Source organism: Anomalospiza imberbis, chromosome 6 (assembly GCF_031753505.1).
Source record: "Anomalospiza imberbis isolate Cuckoo-Finch-1a 21T00152 chromosome 6, ASM3175350v1, whole genome shotgun sequence".
Lineage (NCBI taxonomy): Eukaryota > Metazoa > Chordata > Aves > Passeriformes > Viduidae > Anomalospiza > Anomalospiza imberbis.
Genome location: NC_089686.1, coordinates 32,947,373 through 32,964,372, shown reverse-complemented (window position 1 = coordinate 32,964,372; position 17,000 = coordinate 32,947,373). Strand labels below are relative to the sequence as shown.

General features: G+C 39.1%; 2 protein-coding genes across 4 annotated transcripts in view; one reads left to right on the top strand and one right to left on the bottom strand.

The window, feature by feature from the left end:
* The first annotated feature begins 136 nt into the window (after positions 1-136).
* On the top strand, positions 137-9,910 carry ATP6V1D (ATPase H+ transporting V1 subunit D). The gene is made up of 9 exons (XM_068193145.1): positions 137-294; positions 2,667-2,784; positions 3,935-4,014; positions 5,330-5,397; positions 6,061-6,105; positions 6,521-6,624; positions 7,007-7,073; positions 8,343-8,421; positions 9,037-9,910. Exons 1-9 carry the CDS (start codon positions 254-256, stop codon positions 9,176-9,178), a joined length of 744 nt encoding a protein of 247 aa, XP_068049246.1. The 5' UTR covers positions 137-253; the 3' UTR covers positions 9,179-9,910.
* Positions 9,911-10,797: 887 nt separating this feature from the next.
* The window catches only part of PALS1 (protein associated with LIN7 1, MAGUK p55 family member), a 55,631-nt gene continuing 49,428 nt past the window's right edge, over positions 10,798-17,000 (bottom strand). For all 3 annotated transcript variants that reach the window (XM_068193142.1, XM_068193144.1, XM_068193143.1), the window contains exons 13-14: positions 15,918-16,028; positions 10,798-13,872 (exon numbers count right to left, since the gene is read on the bottom strand). In XM_068193142.1, the coding sequence (XP_068049243.1) occupies positions 13,696-13,872; positions 15,918-16,028 (288 nt within the window). In that variant the 3' untranslated portion in view covers positions 10,798-13,695. The remainder of the gene's footprint in view (positions 13,873-15,917; positions 16,029-17,000) is intronic.

Genomic DNA, 17,000 nt, shown 5'->3' with positions numbered 1-17,000 from the left:
AATCGCGTCTCTTCCTGCCGGCCCCGGGGGACACGTGACCACGAGCGGCGCGCCCGGCGCCGCGCGGGCATCCGGGTTCGGTGTCTCGCGCGCGGGCACCGCCTCGCGCGGGGGCGGGGCCGAGTCACGTGACGGCGGCGGCGGCGGCGGCGACAGCCGGCCCGGGCCCCGGCGGTGACAGCGGTGACAGCGGTGACAGCGGTGACAGCCCGAGCCGGCCCCGCCGCGCTGCGCCCCGCGCCCCGCCGCAGCCATGTCGGCCAAGGACCGCATCGAGATCTTCCCCTCGCGGATGTGAGTGTCCGCCGGGACGGGTCGGCATAGCGCCGAGGGGGGAGCGCGGGGGTCCGTGCCCGAGGCGGCGGGAGCGGCGGCTCTCGGGGCGCTCAGGGCTCCTCATCGGGGCTCGGCGCTCGGAGTCCTTCCTCCGGTTGCCCTGCGCCGCCGAGCGGGGCTCCCCCGGTTCTGTGCCGGAGCCGCTGAGCTTCAGGTTCTGCTTCCAGGCTCCACATCAGCTCCGTCTGTCCTCAGAGGGCCGTGGCAGGCCCGGCACCGAGAAGCTGGGTGTGATATTTAAAATCATGTGATTACGCAAACCTTACTTTAAAAAGAGCAATTTGTAGAATGTATGTGTAGGAAAAATGGACAAACGGAACGACAGCTTCCCTTAACTTTGCAACAGAGGATAAAGCTTTACGAGAGCTTGGCCATAGAGCGTTAAAAGAAGGAAGTAAAGTGCTCCCAGTGCAGTGGGGAGTCAGGTAATTTTCCAGCTCCAGACAGCAAACTATTTGTCACGAAATCAGATGTCTCCTGAGAAAGCTTAGAAAGCTGCCAACAACATTGGAACTAACACAAACAATTGAATAAAACTGCTGGTTTAATAACACTGTTCAGTTTCTCTTTGGAACCCTCCAGGACAGACCGACTTTGCTTTTAGGTGAAAGGCTATTTTAAATCTTCTTGCATAAAAGTGGGTTACCTGCACAAAATCTTTATAATAAAAAGGATGCCTTGAAGGACAGAAAACCTCAAACATAAAATAATAATTATTCACTCCGTATGAGCTCAGGACATATAAAGTAACAGTTTATATGGAAAGATTAATACATTACATGGCAAAGGTTCTGTTTTGAAATTTAGTTTAGAAATAAACTATTGCATACACAGAAATGAATTATTGCATACACTAAGTCATCTGGTCTCACTCCTGCTCTTTGGTAGTGCTTTTTTTTCATTCAGTTTAGGTGTGCAAGGAGGGGGCACTTCAATCACTTTTGAAAGGTTCCTGGTTTTGTGAGGTGATGTGTCACTGTGGCACGAGGGTGGTCATGTACAAAGGCTTAATATTTACGAGCCCATTTTTAAACGAGGTGATAGGCAATAATGTGGGCGCTGTTCCCAAAGGAATATGAGTTAGAATGGCAAAGAAAGATGACCTGTGTCTGCAACAATTAATTTTGTTACCTGACTGAAGAGAATCACAAGGCTTACTTTTTATAATGGTTTGGGGTTTTTTTTGTTGTTATAAAGTGGCTTGCTGGTATGAGCCTCTTCTGTGCTGGATGTCTTCAATTCCAGAAGCTGCTCAGTTTCCTTGAGAGTAAACAAGACTTTGTTTATTGCACTCTCAGAGTGAGTGAGATCTTGCTCGAACTAGAAGGCCAGCCAGTCTCTGGCAGGTGGTGAACAGAGCAAACAAGTTAGTTCAAGGTGATGACAGACACCTACTTGTTGGGAAAGTAAAGTTCCCTTTTTACTCTCTGATTTTTTTTAAATCATAAACATTCATAAAGTATTCATGGTTTTCAGTTAGATGTATTTGGTAGATGTTAATGGAGCTATTCTCATCATATGCTAGTAGATGTGGCCACTAATAGATTCCACTGTGTAGATACAATCTTAATTATACTTATCTTTTCCAAGGTCAGAGAGGAAGTGTGTAAGAACTTGACTTAAGCAGTGTCCTTTGTGCACAGTGGTTGCATGTAGAAAGCAGTACATTTCCTAATTTCACGTAAGAAACCTATAAGTGTGCTACTGGATGGAAAGGTGAAAGCTACAGCTAACTCACTAATATCCCTTTAAAATTGTTGTGCTTTTGATTGTCTTTGATAGCTTGTAAATTCCTATGCAGCATATAAGCATAAGCTAAGGAAAATCAGAATGTACAACTGCTGCATCTTCTTGCTCTATAAAACCAGAACATGGCATCAGCTGTTATGGCCACATGAAGAATTTGCTATGTCTGATTTTGAGAAGGTGGCATGGCAGTAAAAGAACTTAAAAGCAATACTCATGTCACAGCGACACTGGGTATTTGGAGTAGTTTGATTTCTGGTACTTCCAAGTCATGAAGAAAAACGAAAACTCTTATTTCCTATTATAGAAGCAGTGAAAGATGTCTTGTCAATTTTCCATGAGCTTTGACTTCACAGATAATAACCTTGTAGTTCTCATTGATGATGGAGGTAATTATGAATTCCCTTGATTTTAAATGGGAATCTAAAATTCTGTCCTGAAGTGGCCATCTTGTTTTACTGCAATGGTGTTTCATGGTTGCTTCATCATTTCAGTCATATGCATGTCAGAAAACTTCACGTAAGTTTTTTCCTAATCCCTTCAGATGATGCAGGATGTTTTTACTTTATTCCTCTGCTTACCAGGGCTCAGACCATCATGAAGGCTCGTTTGAAAGGAGCCCAAACAGGTCGTAATCTCTTGAAGAAAAAATCTGATGCTTTGACGCTTCGATTCAGGCAGATCCTTAAGAAAATTATTGAGGTAGGTAAATTAGAATTTTCCTTTGTTTGGTTCACTTTACTGTTCTGTCTGTTGTGCGTTCCTATTCTCCTAACTTCATTAGATAGGCTGGAATATAGGATGACTTTCTGGCTAACCTGTTTTTTGTAAGTGAGACTACTGAGAACACATGAGCAGAATTATGTTTCTTTGGCTGTAATGATACAGAAACATGGAAGAGTTAATATTCTTCCCCTCTTTCTAGACAGTCTTAGCCTCTGCTTTCTTTTGTGTCCCAAGTTCCCTATCATCTCTTCTGTATTACAGGGAATTTGCTCTGATGCTGCCAAATACTTTAGGATTGGTATTAGAATGTTCTGTAGCCCCATTTTTATTGCTTTATCTGGCTTGAGGGGATACTGCATATCTATAAAGTTTCCTGCATGACTAGGTACACTAGCAAGCAGAAGTTTTGTTCAGATGGGACCAGTTCCTTTATGAAGAAACAAGAATGAAGAAACAAGAGTCCTGCTTCTTGCTTTGTAACATGGATAACAAATCTGAGATAGTCAGTAGAGCCTACTCTGTGTTGTTGTGTTCTGCCCTATCAGATAGGTTTAGTTGTACTGTTTTCGCTGCAGCTGCTGCAGTGTCCATGCTTAGCAGTGGTCCTTTGTTGCCACACGGTAGACAAGCTCTCATCATCTTTGATTGCTTCCTGTACATGGTCTAACACACAAAGGCTGGTGTTTCTCAATAGTTTTTAGCTACAAGGGCTAAAAATCTGTAAAAATTGGGAAAAAACAGAGTGGGAGGAGAGTGCAGCTTCACAAAGCTGTATACATTTGTATGTTGAAAACTTCAGCTGTCTCATAGTATTCCATACAATGTGAAACAAGAGTCTTTTCCTACTGAGCCACTTTATTGTTGTTATTTAAACCTCATGTAATAGATTTTCATAATTAGGACGAATCTTTTGCTTTTTTTATGAGTTCTACAGTGTGAAACAGCTGAAATATTTCTCTATTTTGACAGTCACCTGAGAATTACAATTTCCAGTTTGAGAGTAAACTATGCATATAGGACTTTCTCACTCTCTTCAATTTCTTCTCTTAATGCTGCTAGGTATTTATCCTGGAAAAGTAGTAACAGTGTGCCTTGTATTTGCTGCCTTTTTTTTTTTTTTTAACAGACTAAGATGCTTATGGGTGAGGTGATGAGAGAAGCTGCCTTTTCACTTGCTGAGGCAAAGTTCACAGCAGGAGATTTCAGGTGAGGATTGCTGGGCTTTCATGAGGCTGTCCTACCTATGGGAAAGAGCTATCAACAAATTACTATTTTCTCTTTTGGAAAAAATTTAAATCCTTAAAGGCACCTCAAAAAAGATGACAGTGGACGGGATGAACTAAATTCTGTTACGTAAAGGCAGGAGAGAGAGAACTTGCACGATGAAAACATATACTCCATTGGAAGCTAAACAAAGTGGAAAGATTACCAAAACTTTTTGTCCTTGGTTTGAGACGGTGTTGCTTTTTGTGGCTTGGAATCAAAAATGTAGGGAAGCAAGAATTTATATCTGAGTATTGGACAATTTGTTAATTTGGTCTTTCTTGTGAATTTGAGGGATAGATGTAATGTATGCTGTTTTCTGCCAGTAAGTCACATAGTGATTTTACCAGTTGTTATCTCCTACCTCACTGACCTTTGTCTCACTAGGGCTACACTAGGGCAAGAGGGGAAACAAATCCTTTTCTTCCAGCAGGATACTTTAATTGTATTTTAATAAATTACAGTTCTGTCTAGGGTGTTTGTGTAATTCATTCAGGTGTGCATGGGGAAGTGTTTAAGATTCAGCTGATGATACTGCCAACTAATGGGGAAGAGCCCAGTGATCAGACACAGCAGTAATCTGCCTGCTGCTGAAGAAAAGTCTTTTTGCCCTTTCATTTGGATCTAGTGCTGTTTCCTGTCCTAACTAGTCACTGTGTTTAGCTATAAACAAGTCAGATTCCACCCTGTAAGTAAACTGGACTTCAGCAGAGGAGTTAGCTGTAGTGACCCGTTCTTGGAAGACCTTAAGTTACTTTGGAATGCTTCAAGATGAATTGTTGTACAAGTCCGAGTTTGTTAATATGGTAGTGGGTAAATCAACTCATTAATGATCTGAAAGAACAAATACTTAGAAACTAAAATCAACAAAATGTAGCCTTGGTTTGCATTTAAAGCCTTGAAATTCCTTCACTTTCATTGTGAAAGAAATCTTACTGGTTGATTAGACTCAATGTTATTAAAATAGTTTGCCGGATAACTCGCTAGTTTTTCAGCTATGCTTTGTAAACTTGGTCTGAGACATTTTTAAAGTTACATTTCATAGACTGCATCTTTTCCAAACTTTGCTGGCAACCTGTTTCTTTCAAAGCTTCTGTGTTATCTTTGAAGACTGTGCAATGAATTGCAAGGAGAACTTTGCTGACAACACTTTCCAGGTCCTTGCAGCTATTTGATAACTGATTCATCTTGTATATAATGATGAGTTAATGAACCACTTCAACTTTCCTGATTAGGATTTGTGTTTTCTTCCTTACAGTACCACTGTGATCCAAAATGTGAACAAAGCACAAGTCAAGATCAGAGCTAAAAAAGACAATGTAGCAGGTGACTCCTTTCCAGGCCATGAGTACTTCAACTCATAAGGGAATTGTGGGAGGAGATTTAGAAATAGGCAGGAATGTATCCAAACACTGTCTCCTTTTTTTCTTACGTGTCTGTCTGTAGGAAGACTTGTAATTGGTTGGTTTCTTCCCATACAGCTTATGATTTTTATATTTGGTTCCTTACCTCTTATAAAATAAAATGAATGTGTGTAAACTGCAGTCCAATTTCTGAATTTTTGGACAAAGCATAGAACTTTACTGGAAAAGAGATTGGGAGTTTAGCCCCATAGTTAAATAAATTTCAAGCAATTGTCTATCCACACAGTTGTCTATGAAGAAAACAAGACAGATAAATCAGGGTTGAATGATTAAAATATTCCATAAGCAAAGGGAACATACTACTACACATAATAAAACGGAATGAACCAGAATACTTCCCTGAATTTTTCATGGGTCTGATCTCTGCAAACTCAACACAATTCTGAAGTTCCATATTACGTGTCAGAACCAGCATGACTTAATCATTCCAAGCTATATAGGAATATTTTGTAAACAAGGTTTCTGCCATTACATAATTAGAAGCAAATGGGGTAAAAGTGAGCTATACTTCATAAATTTGTAACCCTTTATGTCTCTGACATGCATTTTTGTTTGCTCTTGTCAGGTGTAACCTTGCCAGTTTTTGAGCATTACCAGGAAGGAGGGGACAGTAAGTACAACCCAAGTGTTTTCTGTCTTTGTGTACTTATAGCTATTCCATGCTCATACAGAAATATTGTCATGTCTTAATAGTAAGTCAGTTTACATCATAGGCATATGGGTACTTACTTCCTTTGATGTTTTGCCTGTTCCTGTGACATGGAGGGACTATTAGGAATTTCTAATAGATTCTACTTTACGAAATCAGTGAGTTTTTCAGGTGAGGAGAAGACTTGTATTTCCAGATTTTGAGACTTCTAAGTGTTACTAGAGACATGCACAACATAAAACACTATAAAGACAATTTGTTAATGGGCAAAGGCTTTAGCTTCTCACTTGATAAGCTCTTTATATCCCTACAGTGTGTAAAGTATTAATTTTTATCTAGTAAGGAATCACTATAATAGCAACATTTTTTTTTTCAGGCTATGAGCTGACTGGCTTGGCCAGAGGTGGAGAACAGCTTGCTAAGCTGAAGAGGAACTATGCCAAAGCTGTGGAGCTGCTTGTGGAACTGGCCTCGTTACAGGTTGGTGAGAGTTAAAAAAGAACAGGATTGTTGGTTTCTCACTTTTCTAAAATGAAGGTATCATCTTTCAGTAGTTGTAGCTTAATCTAGTCTCAGTGCTGTACAAAGTTGCAAACCTTTTGTAGCCGTATTACTGCTTCAGAGGAATCCTTATTCTTTAATGCTCAGAAGAAACTTTTTGGGATAGTTGGTATCTGTAACTGCTAATGTGCAGTAATGTCAGCGTGCTGGTGACATTACTAGAAAACATTCTGCTTCTATCAAAGACAGTTTGTAAAGCTACATTATAGACTTGGCTTTCAAGTGCTCTTTGGTTTTGTGTACAGAATTGATGGAAATGTTGAATTTGTTATGTATTAACTATTTAATCCCATTCCATCAGACATCCTTTATTACTTTGGATGAAGCCATTAAAATAACAAACAGACGTGTGAATGCAATTGAACATGGTGAGTATTTTTCCATTTGGGATGCATAACATCTTTCTGTCTCCGTGCAAGATAAGGAGCAGGGTCAAGGAAGCCATTCTTTCTTGTTAGAATTTCTCACCAGTTCAAGAATGCTTTCTAAAAAGCATTACAATTAGGCATATTGCAAGAAAGAAAAAAATTAAAAGCCCGGTGGAATGGACTGGAGGACAGAGAGATAAATGAATAAGCAAACATGAGAAAGTAATCAGGAAATTGTATTAAGACCCTACAGGACATAAGTTTTACAAACATTCTGCAGTCCCTGTTAGTGACTTTTGACTTAACTGGTGAAGGCTGTTGACTAGAAGCAAAAGATATGATGTTTCTGTGTGTTAAGATGTTTCAATAGCTAGCATAATAAACTTCAAACAACTAAAATATATTTAACTTTAAATCAATCTTATGAACTTTAAAACTGTAATGGTGGTGCCCATTGGAGAGGCTGGTGACTTCTTGGTTCTGGATGGAGCAGTCCTTATGGCAATACCCTGGTATTTTTGTTTGATCTGAATTCTTTGTTCTTCCTGTTCTTGTTTGTAAATTTGTTTCTTGCCATTTCTTAAGTGCTACTACAATCCCAACATTGGCCGTGATTCCTTTTGCTGCAGTGTCCAGATTGCTTTGACTGTTTCAAGTTGCTTTCTGAGTTTTGATGTCCTGGATTTAATAATTTTTGCATGTACACAGTAATGTATTTCAGTCCATGTTTCTAAATCATCCTTTTCAGCAGTTTTTCATGGACTCGTTCCTTTGAACACACAGGCCTTAACTGCAGCTTGGCACTGAGAATATGACTTAGAAAAGGTTTCCTCTGCAGCCTTCCAAATAATTTTGGTAGTGCTGGTAGCAGATTTCTTCTTTCAACAAATGATTCGGACACAGAGCTTGTGCAGTTTGGTGTTAAAGCTGTGTTTAGTGTCTTATCTTTTGTGATTGTGTTGTATTTGAATATTTGTTTTCATGATGGCCTTTTAAAATGGATAATTCTGAGTAAAGGTGCTATACTGAAGTTTCTGAAACAATGTGATGGAAGAACGTAGTTTTAATTCAAATTTTGCCCACTTGTCAGGACTTTTTAAATATTTTGTGTACTTGTCCATCAGGAAATAGTATGATCTTCCATGAAAGACATAGATTTCCCCTAGCAAAAAGAATTACTAAATTGACTTCAAACAACATCTGTGCGGTACACTAGATAACTTCCTGGCTAATATAACAGCAGTTCCAACTTCCTTATATTTTTTTTAGTGATTATTCCCAGGATCGAGCGTACTCTTTCTTATATCATCACAGAACTGGATGAACGAGAACGAGAGGAATTCTACAGGTAAACGACTAGTCAAAAGACTACACTGGTCTCTTCCTAACATAGACCACTCCTCAGAAGGGATTTAGGAGACCTGTTCACCAAATCTGGAAGCAAACACTGTTAAACATGATCTCATTCTTACAGCACATGGAGTTCCCAGAGCTAGGCACTCACCAGTTACTTGTCTGAAAGTTATAAATGAATCCCTTCCATTAATTTGTACATAGTTGTCATTCTTCTTGCAGAGGGAATGATGTGATACAGTACCCTGAGGTGTTCTGCTTTAACGACACCTTTGCCAATACAGTCAATGTTCTGGGTCACCTGAAACAAAAATGTCAAGCCCGAAATGAAAGAGGAATGAACTTGATTAAATACAAGCAGAATAATATAATGCAGTGTTTAGGGTCAAGAATATAATTTATAGTTTGGTTAAGTTTTTCAATTGCAGCAGCTAGCAAAAAAAGCCTTTTATTTCTGCAATTTTGTCAAATTTGGTATTTGTTACAGAATTTTTGTTTCCTGTGGAACTTTTCCAGGTAGCTTTATCAAGGCCAAGTTGTATGGCATAGCTACTAACTGCTGTATGAAAACATATTTGCTTCACAGATAAAGCTGCATTTCTCTTCACAGGCTTAAAAAGATCCAGGAAAAGAAAAAAGTCTTGAAAGAAAAGTCTGACCACGAGCGGGAGCTGCGGAGGGCTGCTGGTGAGGAAAGTGAGCCAGCCAATCTCTTAGCAGAAGAGAAGGATGAAGACCTTCTCTTCGAGTAACCCTGCACAGTTGCTGTATATGGAGCAGGGGACTCAAAATACAGAATGTCCAGTTGCAATGTAATTCAAGACATGTTGCCTCCAAGATACTCATGTGGCTTCTCATTTGGTGTCCAAGTCTTGAGTTGAATGGATTGTGGATTTCTCCTGGGAGATTAGAAATCTGGGAACTTGACTACAGCAGAGGAGGGAAGGCAGAAATGGGTCAGATGCTTTCCTGTAAGGAAAGCCTTCCAGTCCATGTTCTGCCTCTTTCTTCACTTAGTAGGAATGACTGTTGATAGCTGTATTTTTTTTTGAAGGATGGCTCTAGATTTGCCTAATCAGATTCATCTAATTGCTCCCTTTCCTCATACAAGCAGAGAAAAATGTTACTTAGGGAGGAAGATGCATGTGATGTTCTTTGCTGCTGAACCAGTAATGTTCAAGTTGCTTAGAGCCAATATTGGCACAGCTGAAGTCAAATCCCTGTAAAGGAAACTCTAGTTTTCTAACCTGTTGATGAAATCCACAGTCTTCTGTGATATATTTTTGTTGCACGATTGTTACCATGGGCCTAAAATATCTACGGTTTTAATTAGAGGTTCTGCCAACTTGTGTACTGTCTGTGCTAGAAACAACTGTAAATTTTAACCGCTAAAATACCTGGTGTCTGGCTCGAGTTGCTAGAAGATGACAGTCTTAAAAGCTTGTTATGTTGATTTCAAAATAAAACCTCTGCTTCACCCTTTACCCCTGACTTGGAAACCACACAGAATACATCTCTTACAGCCTGTGCCCACATTTACTTTATCTTTACTGCTTTAAAGTAAGTATGGAGAAGTGGCTCCCTCCTGCCAAAAGCACATAGAAAAAAAATCTTGCTACATATGTTGCTGCAAATCTTCATTGCTTCAGTAGGCTGGCAAGCAAAGCAGGGTTGAATGCACAGCAGTCCATCCTTCCTGCGATTCCCAAGTCCAAGGTTGATGAGTGGAGTCCAGGAGAGTGGCTGATCAGCAGGCTGTCACTAAACCGTGCTCAGTTTGAAGATCTGTTTTCTTAAAGACAGAAGCACAGAATAATTTAGGTTGTAAAAGACCTCCAAGAGCATTGAGTCCAACCTTTGACCAATCACCACCTTGCCAGTCCACAGGCATTTGGTTGTGTTCTTTTTCTTGAAGACCCTGGTTTGCAATCAGCAAACTGAACACATGCCCCAGAACTAATGCTAGATCACAGTTTCTAGTACTACAAGTCTAGTCTGTTCAAGGTAAGCATCTTGTTTTAAACATGATGCAGCACTTAATTGCAGATGCAGGGTAACTGCAAAGTTTTCTATTAACACCTTTAAAAAAATCATTTTAGTATTGTAGTAAGGCCATTTCTTTTCTCTCGTGTAGCTGCAGACAGCACAGCTGAATGGTAGGTCCATAGTCTGTTGTAAGATACAGATCCAGCTTGAAAGAGAGACACTGCAGACCTGCAGGCAGGAGCTGTGCAGACTTCTTGCCTCTCCCACAGGATGGATGGTGTCAGAAGGTGCACAGAACATCCTGCAGGGCACTGATGAGTCACAGCATATTTCATACATTCAGCAAAGCGGCAGAAAGAAGACTCCCAAGATCCACTACAAGAAGTAAAATTGTACAGTGATTTATTTTAAATCTAGAAATATTTTACATTTTTACATTAGTGTGCAGTTCATGATGTCTCAAAATACAGAGTGCAGATATATGTATAAAAGTAAAATGTGGGGCTAACCACAGGTCTCAGTAAAGTTACCTTAATTATTTAAGGCATGGAACCCCCATCTAATATTTTAAAAAGTCACATTTAATTACATTCAAAAATTACTTTATGCAATTCATCTAACGTTTATTTTTCATTAAATCTGGACAGGTAAAAATGCAGATACCCTCATTTCAGTCTGATACAGCTCACAACAAAGCCTGGGATAAGGCTGAAGCGTTTTCCCAGTATTTTCTTTTATTCTCGAGGGAAGTAGCACACATTCTTCATTAAACAAGACAGAATGATTTCTTACACAAGGTAGTTCCAGGTCCAAGCTGGCAGCAGATGGACAGCCAGGTACGTATTTCAGTGCTGCTCATGCTCTTCCTTTCAGCAGGAGACAAAGCTAACACTGGTTAAAAGCTATCATAGCACCTCTCTATGGATGTCAGTGAGTTCTGTGTGCCTTGGGAATTAGGAAAGTAGAGCTCAACTTCAAGCAATATGCTTTAAGTCTACATTCAAAAGCTCATTTGTATAAAAACAGATTCTGTACACCATTTCAGAAAAACTGGGGAGACAAACATGAATGAAATAACATTAATGGCATGATTTGCTGAGACTGATGCTGCCTATACACACTGAATACCTAAGGGGGTTCAGCAACCTTGTGCTGATTGTGACTGGCAGAATTTGGACAGCATCTACACAGTTGAGCTAGGTTAACCTTACTCAACATGTTTTACTGCTTTCCACCTTCTTGTCAGAAACATTCAATACCCAAAAGCCTAATACATCTACAATCATCTTTCTTTAAAAAGGGTAGAATCAATACAGTTTTTTCAATATACTTGAACACTGCTGTTGTCATAAACTATGGATGAAACTGAGAACACGCCTGCAATGTGAGGCAAAAAGCCATAATTTTGAATATCCAGCCCTTAGGCCAACAGTAGCACAGTATTTCTAATGCTGACTTGAAGTAAGCTATTCAAGTTTCCACCCCATTTTCTTTCTGAAGCATCATTACTATCCCCACTAATTGCTTAATTGCTTTTCAGCTCTAAATATTAATTAAACCAGCAAATAATTTTGCTTTCTAGCAAGACAGGAACGCACTCTATACTTCAATTTTTCAACACAAAATGTACTGATTATTAGTTCAGTACCTAGGACAGTTATCTGACAATTTCTTTGTATCTGCTCTATACTTTGAGCTCTTTAACTACGGGTGTGATTTTGTTCCACTAACATTTTAAGAAAGAATATATGCAAGACAGAATGGAAAACAGTAACTGCTTTCCTATCCTTCAACATTAGACAGGAGTGAACTACACATTGACATAACTCCAGTGTTTTACCTGTAGGAACAAAGAAACACTATGGCTAGGAGAGAGATTCACAGTTAAGGTTCTTTGTGCTACCCAAACCAGCCAAGATACTACTATTCCTTTAGTGTCAGCAACAACAGCCTCACTGCAGATGCACAGCCACAGTAGTTAAACCTTCACAGCCAGAATCATCTGAGGATGCAGAGATGTTCCTACCTGCTTTGCAGAATGCATTAGGATACAGATCTTACCTTTTCTTCCCTTATTTCAAGTTTTTGTTTTAACCATTAAAAATATTCCCCTTTCTTGTGACTTCTCAGTCAGTAACCAGTGTTTTACACGTGTTTTCACTGCAGTACTGAGCAAATGCAGGACAATACGTTGGCTAGTGAATTACAATACTCATAACACAGTAGCTACATTCAGCTATTTTAATTCCAGTTAGTTGTCCATTAGTCCAACAGCCACAACATGAACCATTTGCAGAGATTAAAAAACCCCACTGTCTTCCAATGTTCAGCACATCAATCTGTATTAGTCAGTATTCTGTTATAAAACATGAGAATTTTAGTTGACTTTCAAGCAGCATGTCTTATAACTATATATTTTCACAAAAATATAACCTTTGCCTTTCTATCTCTACAAGTCTGTGAAAAACAGCGGCTCCAATCAGTCGGTATGTTTTAAAGAAAATACCCTAAAAATATCACATCTAAAAGTTCAATATAATAGTCATCTTTGATTGGACCTAAAATTACTGTGCAGTCAAATCTGATTTTAAAAGTCTGACTAAAAAGACACAAGGATCGAAATATTTACATTATACACATTTTTCAACACAGTGCTAATAGAAAGTGGAATGTTTGAGAATTAAAATATTATCTCAAGCCTCACAGGGCAGCTCCAGACCAGAGTAGCATCTTCACTCTGTGTATTTTTTGAACAGAAAAGGTTTCTCATTGACATTTTTCATGTGTAGATTATTCCTCTGCCCAATGATCTGCAGAATTATGCTCCTGAACTAGCATCATGTCCCACAAAGTCATTAAGTTAAGTGTTAAATAACATTCATATTTATAACTATGTGACAGCATGGACTATATATATATATATACACACACACACACAAACACACTTAAAATCTTTGTCCTAAGGGTGATTCTAATTTTTAAAAAGTGGATGTATAAAAGTAGTTGATAGAAAAAAAAATCTAACTAAAGCTTTAGAATTTAGTACTGACATAGTCTCCATTTCTAGACCACAGAGAAAGAAAACCTGGACAATCTTTAGATCAGTTAAATTGGCTCACAAGCTGATCAGCGTATTTTGCAGTAATACGCAATTTCACTGGCAAAGGATGCTGCCACTGAGGTCTAGAGCTCACATGCATTTGTACTAGAATTGGGCAGACCTACACATGATCTGCTTGGAAAGGTAACTAGACTGAAGTCCATTTGTCCCTTGGAACTGCTCTCATCGTAGCCAGGTGGAGGGCACCCACTGGGGTTCTGTGTCGAGCTTATTTATTAACCGAAGTAACTCTTGATACGCCTTATCAAGATCAGAATTCACAATTGCTGTATCAAAGTAGTGGCCATTGTTCTGTTCCATCTCCCTTGTCTTCTCTATGATTTCTCTCAGCTCTTCTGGCTGCAATCAGAAACATTGTTAGTGTAGGTGTGTAAGCTTCTCCCCCACAGTAACAACAGGGAAAGGGAACAACTCAATTTCTTTACACAAACACTCCTGGTGTTGCTATTGGCTGTTGAAAAGTTTACAGGAACACTCAATCATGATCCATATCTGAAAGCTAAGGGCGTTCAAGACAATCCTGACTGACTGGCTATGAGTGGCAAAGAGTAAATAACTGCCCAGGCTGAAGAAAATGGGGAAGATCTAGCACTGCTCATTGCACAACACTGATCTCACCGAGGGAGACTAGAGACGGCAGAGATGGTGTAAGACAAAGTCTGACCCGTGCAGAACAAGGCAGCATTCCACTGGCACTACCAACACCTAACAGCTGAAGGAGATGGCTGTGATGTTCAATACACAGCAGTGAAAACCACACCCAGTGACAGTTGCTCACTTAGGCTGACCAAATCACCATAATATCAGGTGACTAACATTGCAGAAACACCATTTGGCATATGTTATATATGCCCATATAGAAGGGCATATGTTAAAAGCAAGAATATTGCAGTGTAGATAAATGATACAAAGGCAGAAGTAGAAATGTTTTGATTTCAGAATTTTTCTTACACTTAGATTCTAAAAGTGTGTTTATTTCTCTCAACTTATTTTTGTATTGTATGAAGAAATATTCAGGTATAATTTTTAAGTTAATATTCTAGGGAGGATATTCCAAAAGGAACTTCAGGCCTTCAGGATTTTTTTCTTAGTCACTACATACTCTTGATAAATCAGAGAAACGTTAAGGCATACCTGCAAGAAATACCCTTTTCTTTATCAGGGAAGGGGTTTAACTTGGTAGCATGTGCCCAATTGAAATAAATACCACTCCAATACAATTAATCAGAAAGAAAATGGGCACAGTGTAACACCAAGAAATGGACTCCTTTTTATTGCAAATGGATTCCTTGACTACTGCAATAAAAATCCAGAACATACATAAGATGCAATATTTATATAAAATAAAGTTTATTTCATGGCATAAACATGAAGAAGGAAACACCCATTTAAAGACCGTGATTATATTTGACTCAGGGGCAGGAGGAGGACAGGAAAGAAAGGAAATTTTCTGTTCCAACACTTGGACTTAAATGGACTTTTATATCTTGCACACAAGTAATAAATCACCCTTGCATCGAACGAGGAGGGCAAAACAACCAGCCATAGAAAACAATGAGTTATGATTCCTGAGCAACAGTCGTGTCAGGAATAACTGTGAGTTATGTTGGGAAGATCGGTTTTCCTTAGTATGAACTGCATTATGCTCAATTAGTACTTTGAAGATACTGTGGTGGCAAAGGGCACCTGCCAATCACTACAGGGTAGATTTCATTTAAAAAGCTGATGATGAACCTACTTCCATTGCCTGAGCAATAAGCACTTGGTATATCATAGCCTGATAAGGAAATTTTCTGAGCTTACAGATGTCCTAGTTTAATCTTTGGCTTTCAAGTCCATTCTGCAGAACTAACTTCTGAGAAACTAAATAATCTCATAAGCTTAGATCTTGGACATGACTGGTTAAAAATGAAGAGTGATCCCACAAGATCAAGCATTAAAATAATTTTTTCTGAAGAGTTTTGGATTTTCAAGTAAATGCTTTTCCAAAGGCAGGTAAGTTCTGAAATGAAAACCAGTAATCCTTTGCTCCATAGCATTACTCCTGGGTTTACTTGAGGACGAAACTGAGTTTTCCATAGTTTTGAAATAAAAGGTCATGTTTTTTGTACCCAAATGCAGAGACCCCAATGCAGACACTGTGCCCCAGGATTACTGAATTAGCAGAGCATTCCCTTGTCTAATACCTCTCACATCCTTTTATGCAAAAGCATCCTGAATGAACCATTCCCTTAGCACGGTCTGTCTAACAACCTGGAGCACAACTACACTGGTTCACTGCAGTGCTAACTGCCAGTACCATCACCGTGCCCCCACCCCAAGGAAAGCGTATGGGCATTTGTTCACCAAACCCAGCACGGTTTCAAAAGTGTAAGACACCTTACCTTCGGATTTTTCCCTTCTTTGGCCAATAAAGCACGTAGTCGTTCTTGTGAAGGTGGTGCAACAAATATGATATATGGCTTCAAGTCAGAGTTACGTAGTGTTTTCAGTGACTGCAAAAATAGGATTAAATACTTAACAATTCCACGCAGGAAATGGGCATTTATTGATGCACTATTCACATGCTATAATTGATAATATACTCTTCAAACACAACAACTTTACAATATATTAACAGCATTCCAGAGTTCAGACACCATTTCCTACGAAATTTATATTCCAACATTTTTCAGCTTCCTGAAACTGAAATAGTTTGTTCAAGAATATTCTTTGTAACTGAACTGAAGGAATAGATCTTTTGGTATCCAAAAGCAGTAAAAAGGTTAGCTACTTTGAACTAAGTGTCATACAATTATAAGGAAAGGTATCAGCTTTGAAAAGAGAGAAGAGTCTTTAAATATTACAGTTTACTTGAAAAACTACAGTTTAACCTTTTCTGTTTTGAAGATTAAAATACAAGATATCAGATGCACTATTAGTGTATGCGTAGCATTTTGTTTTGTCAGGTTTGTCTTGGGATAAACAACTTGTCCCCGAGATAAATTTTTACAGCCACAGAATTAGATAAATTTTTAAAGAGTTATGAATCTTCATCTCATGACATGCATTGCAATGCCCATGAGCTATGCTAGTAAAGTATCACATGGTCTCAACTGCTGATGACTAATTGATGACTAACTATAGCTTCAATACTACCAGATTTTACTGATGTGGCTGAGTTTTAGGGCTTCTTTTGCAGCATCTACAACAGCAGCAGACCTCATACATATCATACGTATCAGAAAACAGGCTGCATTCCAGGACTCGGCCTCTTACCATGTTTGACTAAATTTCCAAATTGAGGTATGCAAGCATAGTTTTTCTCTTCATAACCAAAATGTCACAGCTAAATGTTTTTTCAATACTGTTGATGGGATGCTCATTTCTGAATGGTATTTGGAAATTGCACAAACATTCCTGAAATGCAACTTCCAAGTATAAACACAAACAATGTTCTCGCTATCTTCAAAAACCCCAAAGATGAC